The sequence below is a fragment of the Pollicipes pollicipes genome, unplaced genomic scaffold, assembly GCF_011947565.3.
Source record: "Pollicipes pollicipes isolate AB1234 unplaced genomic scaffold, Ppol_2.1 Scaffold_4881;HRSCAF=5763_pilon_pilon_pilon, whole genome shotgun sequence".
Taxonomy (NCBI): domain Eukaryota; kingdom Metazoa; phylum Arthropoda; class Thecostraca; order Pollicipedomorpha; family Pollicipedidae; genus Pollicipes; species Pollicipes pollicipes.
The window spans coordinates 19,309,554-19,321,375 of record NW_023596576.1 but is presented as its reverse complement, the minus strand read 5'-3'; the positions used below and the strand labels follow the sequence as shown (position 1 = coordinate 19,321,375).

The 11,822-nt window shown below is 48.5% G+C and overlaps 1 protein-coding gene across 1 annotated transcript; it reads right to left on the bottom strand.

Moving 5' to 3' along the window:
* Positions 1-200: 200 nt before the first annotated feature.
* On the bottom strand, positions 201-11,108 carry LOC119100085 (uncharacterized). The gene is made up of 2 exons (XM_037223199.1): positions 10,644-11,108; positions 201-314 (listed from the first exon to the last, which is right to left on the bottom strand). Exons 1-2 carry the CDS (start codon positions 11,106-11,108, stop codon positions 201-203), a joined length of 579 nt encoding a protein of 192 aa, XP_037079094.1.
* Positions 11,109-11,822: the final 714 nt, after the last annotated feature.

Here is an 11,822-nt window from a genome sequence, read left to right as displayed (position 1 = left end):
TTTGACTAGCAGAATACCAAACGTGAGGTCGTCCAAAAGTGTTCACTGCTTAACGACGTCGACCGAAGGTGGGCATGAATATCGATAAACGCGGCCTCCCCAACAATGTTTTAAAAAGTAAGGAGCACTCCACAATACCTCGGGCCATGATCGGTAACCCCGCTGAGAGCCCGTTGTAGGCCCGTGCGTCGCATGAGCTCCTACTCACCCTTGGTGCCCATTTTGCCGGGTAGGCCGGGCAGGCCTTGGTCGCCGGCCTTCCCCGGCGGACAGTAATCTGTCGTCGCTGAACAGAACTCCTGCATAGCTCCAAGCTGAAAGCGAATGCCACAACTTATGTGACGATTATACATGGCGAAGTGAGCAGATTGCGCCGCGCCTCCATCGTTGACGGACCATCCGGTGCGCGCTCGGTTGAGCGCGTCGTGCAGTGGAGCCGTCCACGGGGGCAAACCCGATTACGGCGGAATAGAAGGGCTGAACGCACAAGTTTCAGTCTCATTTCAGTGCCGGCAGATGTTCGCAGTAGATAGGTCCGAGGGCGGACCGAGACTGAGGCCGCATTGTTGTACATGTGCTAGAAAAACATTATACAAGTCAGCCCGCCTTTAGCACACAAAAAATGCTTATTTCTAGTATGTTCCCAAAATATTGTCTCCGCGTTAAACATTGCCATACCTAGGCCATGGCACGAGGCGTATGTGGCGGAATGTCTACTGACACCCGCCACCCGACTCTATCCTAAATCCTTTCGCAGCGTCTTGATAAACCAGCATACTCAACACGTCATGCCACGGAATAGGTTTGTCATGGTTAGCGGGTCATCTTGAGAAAAATATGACCTGAAATTCTTCATCCGCGGCTGGAGCCCAATGGTTAGCCTCCCACTTTATGACGGCATTTCAGGGCGCTGTGTGTGCGTGTGTGTGTGTGTGTGTGTGTGTGTGTGTGTGTGTGTGTGTGTGTGTGTGTGTGTGTGTGTGTGTGTGTGTGTGTGTGTGTGTGTGTGTGTGTGTGTGTGTGTGTGTGTGCGTGTGTGCGCGCGCGCGCGCGTGTGTGTGTGTGTGCGGTGTGTGCGCTTGCGTGTGCGTGTGGGGGTGGGTGGGTGGGTGTGGGTATGGGTGTGGCGGTGGGGTGGGTGGGTGGGTGGGTGGGTGTGTGGATGTGGGTGTGGGTGTGGGTGGGTGTGGGTGGGTGTGCGTGCGTGCGTGCGTGCGTGCGTGCGCGGGTGCGTGCGGGCGTGTGTGCGTGCGGGCGCGCGTGCGTGCGTGCGTGCGCGCGCGTGTGTGTGTGGCGAACTGTAAGCCAGACCTGAGGGGAGTTTCCAAGTTCAAGCTGGACGTAGCGACGTTACTGACTGGACTGGCTTACCGACGAGGCGGGACAGCGGTGCTGGATCACCCCCCACGGTCACTTCCCCACCGATGGATCACGGATCAGCTCGCAGAGGCAGATCATGATGTCGATCTGCTCTCGGTGTTCGACAGGTCTGGGAACTTCTCAGCGATCGTGCAGCCCCCGACCCCCTACCCCGACCTCCTTGCCCCTGAATCTTCAGAGATCCGAAAAACGTTGACAGTCATTAGTTTTTGGAAAACTCATTTCAGATTTGGTAACTCTATTTCCTGTAAACAGTTAAACTGACGTTAACATGCGCGAAGCGCAAATTCCGATCCCTCGCTGAAGATGTTTGAAACCACTTGACAGTTTGGATGGAACAAATTCCATTCGATTTGTGGCAACCATATTTTCATTTTTATGCTTTTAATTTGTTTTTTTAGGTAGCGAGCCAGAGGCTAAATAATCTGTAATTTATTATGTTTTTTAAGTCACTGCATCTAACAACCAGTTTGTATGGGAGCTTGCGGCTCATACGCGGTTTATTCTGCAATGTACTGGTCTTTCAGATCTTTAAGTTTAAATGCGAGCTGGAACATCAAGCACAGTTTTAGGATTGAAAATAGGATGTACTAGGTAAAGTGTATAGGATGAACACTTTTGGACGACCTCACGCTTAGTATTTTGCTAGTCAAAAAAGGTTCAGCACTGCACTGAGGCTCTTGATCTATGGCTTCTACTGCCGACACCTTTCTGTTTTACGCACGACTCCGTCAGTCTTAAAAAGTTCACTTCACAAGCGGCTGGCTTCACTCACTCATTTCTAAAATAGTCAAAGGTTGTATTGACAGAAGCCAGGGCAATAAGAATACATTGAAGACCATGTCAAAAAATACCATCCGAACAACCAGCTGACAACGATACAAGTTACTCGAGATTCGGACGGCATTTCATTTTATCACAATGGTGTCACGCTGTTTTCATGGTAGCAAGCATGGTTTCATGGTAGCAAGCATCGTTTCATGGTAGCAAAAAAGTGTGCGCTGTTTTGTTCGTTGTGCGTGATGCGTACACCAGATATATTCTTTGCAAGCTTATTTATAAAGTTTCACATGTTGCGTGAGCAGATCCTTGTAAACAATATGGTGCAATCATCAACATTCATTCACTTCGTTAACACGCGCTCGGGTGGGGTTCGATATGACCCCTCCCCCCCGAAGGCTTTTCCGGAATGGTTTCTGAACGGCGCGGCGTGACCGCACCAAATTTTAGAGAGAAAAAAAATTGCACAGCTGTAGACAATTGAATAGCGGATCGGTTGTTATCATTTGTAAGGTTGCTGACCTATGGCAGGTCAAAGTCAGGCCATGGATTCAGCGAATCCAATTTCTAGGGAATTGTTCAAACTGATGCAACAGCGAAGGGTTAGACGAATCAATATGTCTCTGAGCTACTTTGTTAAGCAACACAACAATTTAATGAGCAAACTCCATTGAACTAGGGTTAGGTATGAAGGTCAGACCAAGGTAAGAAACAACCTGTTCTGTTCTTCTAGCGCTTGCTATATGGTGCAGTTTCTGGTGCTTATTTCGAATTAACTGATAACAGGAACCGTATTATACATCCTCCATGAACTCCTTGAGGTCAGAATAGGCCACTGGCCTAAAATAACCTAGGTCAACATTTTGTGCTCGAAACAGACTTTCTAGCGTAATCTTTGTCGCTTCCTCGAATGCAAAACTTAAAACATTCTTGCATGATTTTGGTCACTGTGAACTTCGAAAAGTCGAACAAGGTCACCGATCTTAAATGAACATGTGCCCTTTTGCCTAGAACAAGTTCTAGGTTCTGAGGCCACTTTAAACGCCAACCCGGAGTTTGACCTTGTTTGACCTTATTTTACCCGAAGTGGATGACCTAGGAACCTCAAAAATTTGATCCAAGTGGGTTCACGTACTGGCCAACACAACCTATGAATTCACTGTTTCTATCTTTCTTAGTTCTTGAGATCTCAGCGGCGGTCAAATTGACCCGCACTCAAGCGAACGGTATCCAACCGGCCACCCGGGCGCGTGTTAACGCATTTGGCCAATCATAAAAGCAGGCTGCAGAAAATCGGTGTGGTTCATCCTTATATTGCATGTATTTTTAATCCACCGATGCTTCCTCGACACAATCTTGATGACAATGTCGACAAGGAAATATTTATCGTATCTGGACAGTAAACTGCATACGGTCAATTACACCTATTTACCATTTATATCTTGCCTTAACATGATGGAATATGAATGTGATATATATATATATATATATATATATATATATATATATGTATGTATGGACTCCCAAGGGCAACGCCACCGAGGGCAGGCCACCCCTCTATCGTCGGACAGAGGGTGACTACCTTTTATCCCACTATCCTACCTTTTGCTACCCTTAATCCTAGTAACCTTCTCGCAAGGCATAAACATGTTCTCCACACGAATGTTCACTAAGAGGCCTATATTCCCGATCATTACCAGTATGAAGCCACCACAATTCTATACACAGATTTAAAGATCATCACGTGCCTGCAGCCTTTGGATGTCATGTCTTTTAGCGGAAAAGCGAAAACTTTATTGTAGTGCACATGCTACAACGCAATATCCTCCATGCCCCAGGTGTAGCTGCTCTTTTCGTACGCTCTCCGTTTATGACTATCACATGCGATGACCACTTCCGCCGTCGCGTTTTTGCAGACGCTTTAGAACGCAAATAGATACAGTACTGCAATTTGGTGATTCCGCACTTTGTATATAAGTGCCTTGCATGATAGGGTCAGCATATAATATTTTCTTATACATCACCGTACTCCAGGTGTGACCATTTGTGCCACAATTTTGATGAATTTTGCTGCTTAAAACATACAGTAACCCAAAATCATTATATCTTGGAACAAACACCTTTTCTGCAGCTTTACTCTCACTAAGGTCCTATTTCAAAGGAAGGCCAGGTGTCAGCCGGTCTCGGCCGGGGGAACGCGCCCGCGGTGTTCATCTTTTCTACCCGAGTGGGAGGCAGGCGACGCCGCAGAGCCTCAGCAACTGAGTGGGTCATTAAGCCCCAGTCACGACGGCGACGGCCGGGGGGACGGAAAACATTTCTCTTAATGCTACTGGGGCTCAGTCAAACAAAAAAGAAATACGGTGGAGTGGAGCGACACGAAATTTGAAGTGCTTTTTGAGTATTATCTGTTTTGTACTCAGGACAAATTGGGAGTTCAAAGCAAGTCACCAACTGGCTGAGATAAGTCTGAGGTCACAGTTTGAAAGTTACAATCACCATAACCTGTTTAGGTATCGACAGATTTGGTGACTATTGCAGAAGTATCCCGTTATGTGTTACATGTCATTTAATGGTGTTATTTCGTCTTAAGTATTATACGGTCTTACGACTCGTGGCGAAATGGTTTTCAGTGAGTATTCCAGCAGTGCCTGACCGAACTGGCGGGAACTAATTCTAAAGTACTGCTTCCGATTGACTGAGAACCTGTGTTTTCTGATCATTACCAATCAAACGCATTCGCAATACGCTTTACATCTTTCGTTTCCTGAAATTCCTTCAGCAGTTGAATACAACAATTGAACTAAGGCGTACGTTATTAGTTCAGTACTTAAAAAGGCTTACTGGTAGCAAATTTTCTGCAGTCATTCCATTTAATCTAGCCTCTGTCAGTAACCCGACCTGCCATGCCGTTTACAATTCCGGATAATATTTAAAGAAATATTAAAAGACATTCTGAGATGTAGCCAAGGACAGGGCAAAGGGGAACAAAACCCCCTGAGCCATGAGGCTTACACTAGGTGCTGGGCGACTTCGAGGAAATTGGTCCAATTTCGCAGGATTTCGGAGGGAATTTGACACCCGGCCTCCGTAAAGAAGATTTTGACTACGCGCCTGAAGAAATGTTCTAAGGATTTTGCGGGCAATGCGGCATTTCATTATGTTGCGCTGGAAAATCTTTAAGGGGTCACAAATGTCCCCTCAGTCCGGCCACCAGCCCCCACCAGTCAACCCGTACTAATATGGAAACATGCGACTTGAAATAGACTATGCTTCAAGCTCATTGGGTTGTAATATGCTGCTCATGCAACATCTTTATTCCAGGCTGCGCAGAAGCTGCGTGTACCAACCCTACGGAGACGCCCAGGGGCCGTGCCACCAGAAGTGCAAAGGGAACCGCCTCTTTCCATTTGCCAATGTGGAAATAAGGCCCCCTAGTGGCTGCATTAGCATCTCTCCCACTGTTCGCTTTCCGCAATGTAAGGCACAATGTACGTGAACCCATCCCTGAAGTCGTCAAACTCGATTGCCTTGTCACGACCCTGCCCGCCAACTTAGGCACAGCTGAATGCAGTTTCAGCGTGTGACAGAGGCAAACAGAATATGGGGATGACCTAAGTCCTTCATGGCTAACCCCATACCCGTCCCCCACAGCCAAAATACGTGTCGCCTCCCATGACCGTCATAGAAGAGCGCCTCGGCGCCATAAGGTGGTCTCTGAGGGGGCGCTTTCACGAGCCAATCAAAAGAGAAGCGTGCGTCCAGTGCCTGCTCTCTGGATCTAACCCTGCATGACTTCTATACTGCTTAAATTAAAGGCTTTTAGAAATGATATAAGTGTTAAAAGCATATATAGTGTTTAATCAAAATAAAGTGGGCTAAATCCGGTGATAAAATGTTAGGGGGGAGAGGCTGTCGGGCCTTCGGTTCGACTCTCCAATAATTTACAAAACTTGACACCCCTGGATCACAGCAGTTCTTAGATTACGATGACGAAGTTTGTAACATCAAAAAAGCATACAATGAGAAAATAATAGTAGTGTCCTTACCACCGGTAATTTTGGCATGACCAGCAAATAATTCTTTAGTGCAAACATAACTCCGAAACGAAATGTTAATGTTTATGACGCATTACATTTCAGTTATCTTTGTTTTGTGTGGTTTATTGCATTTAGACCTGTATTGCAGAGATATCAGATAGATCTGGCTCCAGGTGGCAATTCAGACTGCTCCAAATTTCGTTGGTGGCAGAAAAGGCACTTTCTCACCCATGCAGATGTTCGTGCTTCTTGCTAAGGAAAATCGTTCGGCGCGTTCTGTTAAGTCGAGTTCTCGCAGGGTTATCGGCTTACAGCAGCGTTCTTATTGAATGACTCCATCACCAAGTATGCAATGGAGAGCAGGCATCATAACACCAGAGCTTTTGTGGGAAATGTGCAAAGGACAAACGTATTTTGCAAATAACTGACCCAAACCACACACACACACACGGATTTATGTATGCACATATACGATATGTGATATGTATGTTACATATACTTATGTCTGTATGTATGTATATAGATACATATATGTATATATGTCTATATATATGAATTGATATATATATATATATATATATATATATATATATATATATATATATAGCTCAATTGCAATTGCAATATAAACCATTAGCATTCAACGCTCATGCAGGTGCACATCAAGCTGAGTCCCGCATTTTTCTTTATCTCACTGCCTCCCTCGGTCAACTTCAGTGTCATGCAAATCCATGGTCGCCGTAACTCTGCCTAAAATGAAATGTTTCCCTGCACTGAAACAGTGAATTCGTTCTCTTCAATGTAGCCCAATAATCCCGTATAAGTCGTCCTTTAGCAGCTACTCAAGTTAAGCAAATGAGTTCAGAAGCATCGATGTGAGGTCCCAGTTAATGGCTGCCTCGGGTTATACGCCACGCCGCTGGTTGTCCGGCTGGATGGCCGCTGCAGTCCAGCAGCCCGGCTGACTCGGCCTTACAGTCCAGCAGCCCGGCTGACTCGGCCTTACAGTCCCGCATCCCTACTGACTCGGCCTTACAGTCCCGCAGTCCCGCTGACTCGGCCTTACAGTCCAGCGGCCCGGCTGACTCGGCCTTACAGTCCAGCAGCCCGGCTGACTCTGCAGTCCCGCAGCCCGGCTGACTCCGCCTTACAAGCTGCACGCCGCGAAGAGATGCGTCTGTCAGTGAACTACCAGCGCGGGAAATCCATGCGTGGCACAGACAGGAAAGCTGACGGCGGACGCTGCCTTCTTCTGGGTTACTCACAGTCGTGTCCATAATTTTGAATAAAAGTAATGCACCTATTTACTTTGATAGGCGTCCTTCGCATCTGTACTAACTTAGCCCTTGCCGGGAGGGAAGAAGGTGTGAACGCTCACATCCTAGGTGTTTTCAAAGCATGTTGAACCGCTCACGGTGTTGTAATGAATTTTGACTGAAGGAGTTTACAACTTTTTACATGTGACCTATATGTTTCAAGGTTCTACGATCTCAAGCTAATAGCGTATGACCTCATTCTCGAAGCGCTGTATAGCGAAATCGTGAGAAAACATCGCTGCTACGAGACGCATCCTTAGCCCTGCGCGCATCACATATTATTGCCAAGCGAGTCGTAAGGTGTAGATTGGTTATGCCATGAGTGTGGTCAGTGCTACTGAACTCTCGTAAAGTCATGAAGAAAAACCTGCAATATGTTGTGGAATTTGCTCACGAAGTGCGCAAGGTCATGGAGATGAGACAAATCTGAATACATTGCGGAATTTGCCCACAAAGCGCTTATTTTATAAGCCAAACAGTTTGCTCGTCAGGAAAGCAGTAAGGGTGATTTATTTTCAAGGTCACGTCAGGCCAAAACCAGCCAAAGCAATGTTGATAGGCCTTTTATGTTGAACCAATTCAATTGTCTCACATGAAGGTTGTAAGTGCAAGGTGGTCAAAGATCAGGGTCATGGAAGGTCATGGAACGATCTCAGACGGCCTAACATGACCCCGTGTACATAAGTAGTTGGTATCTTTTATTTACACCAGCATGACTCTGTGGGCATGCACGAAGCCGCGTTGCGCCAGAAAGAACGAATTCAACTCGTTTATCTAGACCCGACTGATCAGCCACACAGCACGTTGTGAGGCGGCCGCACTGAGGACTGTAAATCACACATGATTCCCATCCCGCTGAAAGGTGGAAAGGGGTGTCCCAACTTTGGGGAATAGTTTTTAAAAGATACTGCGTGAATCCTCACGATCATTTGTGTTTCATAATAGCGCTGTGTAGAGCCACTGCAGTGCGATCGGAATAAAATGTGGACATAAAATGTAATTATTGTCGAGTCTTAACTACGCCATCAATACTGTGTAATAGCACTACACTTCCTCCTTTCTTGGTAGCCCAGAGTGTATCCCGAGTCTGCGACACCTTCAGCTGTCACGATCGCCGTCGTCATGACGATGACAACTACCACTCTTGAGCTGTTTCTACAAGCACATTGCGGGCCTACAGGCTTAAATGTGGCACCTCGACTAGTATAAATAACGTCAGCACAGACGAACCTTTGTTATTGGCAGAGCAGACGGCAAGGACCAGTTACCGAGAAGCGCGTTGGTTCAAGTTTGAACCAATGAGTCACTATATAAACGTGGTATGGTTCCATGTTGTTCTCCGTTTCCCAAGCCAAAGTGCTCTTCTAAAAGAGCCACTGTGGTAAGCGTCATAGAGAAGGAATTAAAGTCAAATTATATCGCATCGTTGAATTGGCATGACGATAGCCTCATGTTTACAATTTGTTTTTTTCTGAAGTGTTTCGAGCTTCCGTAGCACTTCTTACCTAACAGTTTTGACAGAAAAGTGTGCGGCAAACAATTCAGAACACATACGTTGAAAAAGTAGGACAAATGAAAATCACTCTAATAGTGATGATCAGTGAGAGCAATGATATTTTTCCCACACGAGCGGCTACTTCAAATCAAAACTTTGAGCTCTTCAGACTGATTTTGAGAAAACTGGTGTTACCGATCAAGTCGAACGCGTCTGATCTAACAATGAGTAAGGAGTACTAAAAGGGTAATATCCTCCCTTTAAGGTTTATGTGCAGCAAACGTGTACGAATATGGCTCCAGGATCGAACAGTTGCATTTGGACTTAGCTGCATTTATCGTGAAGGCGTTTTCATCTTTGCTCTATGTGAACGGGTCACTTGCGTGCGACTTTTCACGCTTCAGGCACACTTTCTTTCCAGCACGCAAGACCACCTCACTTGAAACCAAACCCATTAATCACACCAAACTTCTTGGAATTTTGCTGCAGGTGCTGGATTCAGAATCACATCCGATACTCTGGACGGGTGGCCCTGAGCTCAGCCGATTTGTCATAAACAGTGGCTGTTGATGGTAGCCTGCGTGAGCCCACCGCCAACTTATTGCTATTCCAGTTTTACGGATTATTTGTTTGTTGGTATTTTTGGGCATACGGAATGGTGCATGGCTGTTGCTCGCACCGTGCCATGCCGCGGCCTGCCTGTGCAAGGTTTGTTCTCCGTTGAGTTGCGAGCCGACTGGTATGCCTGCGAGACCAAGGGATTGCCAGTCCGCCATCTCATCCTCTTGGTCACAAGGACGACCAAACTTGTTTCCATGGAGCGGTCTGATCGGCCAGAGTTATGAAGCTCATTTCAAGGCTTATCAAACTGACTTGATATAAGCTCGCTGGAACGCTTTAACCTGGATCATTGCCACCGTAATCCCTAAACGGGACCGCAAGATGGCGTACACTTCTGACATTCTCTTTACACGCCAGACTAAAGCGCCTTTCGCCCCTCTCTTTCTAAGCTCAAGTTCGAATCTCTTAGCCTGAGCGCGATATGGATAATCGCTTAAGCCAAAACGAGACGACTGACGTAAGCAGAACTGTGCAGAATATACAGAATTTTGTTCTAAATACTCATAGGAGCTTTGACACCGCCGGTGCTGCCTGCGTGCGGCTCAGAAACACTGGGAATAGGATGGGAGCGCATAATATCATGCACACAGTGACGTGGTTTCGCAAAATGATTATGGGCAGCGGTGATGACTAGCAAAAACAATGACAACCCCCCAAAAAATACGCCAGAAACGGGCTTCTCCACCTATTTGGCCCACGTTCGTCTCAAAGCTGGGAAGGGGGCTGGAGACGACGTTGGGGGACCGAAGTCCCCTCAACTGAATGGGAAACTACCTTTCTGTGCGCACGTTAACCAAAATGGTTGAAAACGTTCCTTGGCTCCATTGTGTTACGCTAAAGCGACCGAACAAGAACATTGCATGCCCGCCCATGGCTGGTTCGTTACACCCAAACGACATCCTTAGAGTAACTAAACTTGCCTAAACTGCACGGTTTGCTTCGCCCTAGTGACGCGCCACACAGCTGTGCAGCTACGCAGTGCCCGTCGCACCCGGCCGAAACACTACGCACCGGTATCCGGGAGTACGAGGTGAGCCACACCCACGGGTTGTCAGGGTCGACCTCCTCGGCAGCGCCGCTGCCCTCCTCGGTGCCCTCGCGCCGCTCCGTCTTGGTGCGGTGCACGAACTCAACGTTGGCGCCCGTGTATTCGGGGCCACGGTCCAGGAAGGCGCCGTTCGCAGCGGCCTGGTCGGTCGCCTGCCGCCGGTGGCGCACGCTCGGCGGCGGCGTCAGCACCTCATCGTGGCGGAACTCAGCGTGTGGCCCGCGCGTAGCCTTCACCAGGAAGTCGGTCACGTGCACAACGGCCTGGCGCTCGGCACGGAGCGCGCGCTCAGCACACACACGGTCGGCGGCGGCCAGCTGGTGGCGCACCAGCAGGAAGCCGGCCAGCTGCGCGGCGGCCAGCGCGGCCACCAGCGCGTACAGCAGTGGCAGGTGCGGAAAACGGCGTGCCTTGCCCGCCGGCTCCATGGCAGCGACTGCCGGCCGACGGGGCGTCGCGTCGAAGCCGACGGAGCGTCGCGTCGGTGCCGGCGGCGCGCGTGTCGGCCGCGAGCGAGCGGCGCCACCCGGCACGGCGCCAGCGCAGGAAATAGCCGGGCCGCGCGACGGGTCCGACGGCCGGATCCCGCTGCGCCTCTCTGAAGGGGATGCGACGTTCCGGGCAGCCGGGACCCGCTGTGGGAGCTCTGGTGGTGACACGGCAAACCAGACAGACGGTACCCGCTATAGGAGCTCTGATGGTTACACGACAAACCAGACAGACGGCACCCGCTGTGTGAGCCCCGATAGTGACACGGCAGACCAGACAGACGGCACCCGCTATAGGAGCTCCGATAGTGACACGGCAGACCAGACAGACGGCACCCGCTGTGGGGAAGGTAGCGTTGCAACGGAGTGGGCTGCTTGTGATGAGCCCCACTTTGCAACCATACAGTTTCTTTCAGAAATTCGCATAAGGGGACCTTGCACCATGTGAAAACAATGACGATGATTCCAGAGTGCTACTTTGCTCCACTTTAGCAGCGTTCTGCAACCTTTTGAAAATTTTCCAAAAAACTTTTTTTTAGAGGCTCTTGCGCCTTGCAAGAACAATGAAGACAGTTCCAGGGCTCTACGTTCCTACATTAGCTTTCAAAACGGTGTTGCAGCATTCTGCAATTTTTCAAATATCACACAAGTTGT

Coding starts and splice junctions, on each gene's coding strand:
- LOC119100085 (XM_037223199.1), bottom strand. CDS start 11,108: ATGGAGCCGGCGGGCAAGGCACGCCGTTTTCCGCACCTGCCACTGCTG. Junction 315..10,643: donor CCTCGTACTCCCGGATACCG/GTGCGTAGTGTT, acceptor ATTCGCTTTCAG/CTTGGAGCTATGCAGGAGTT.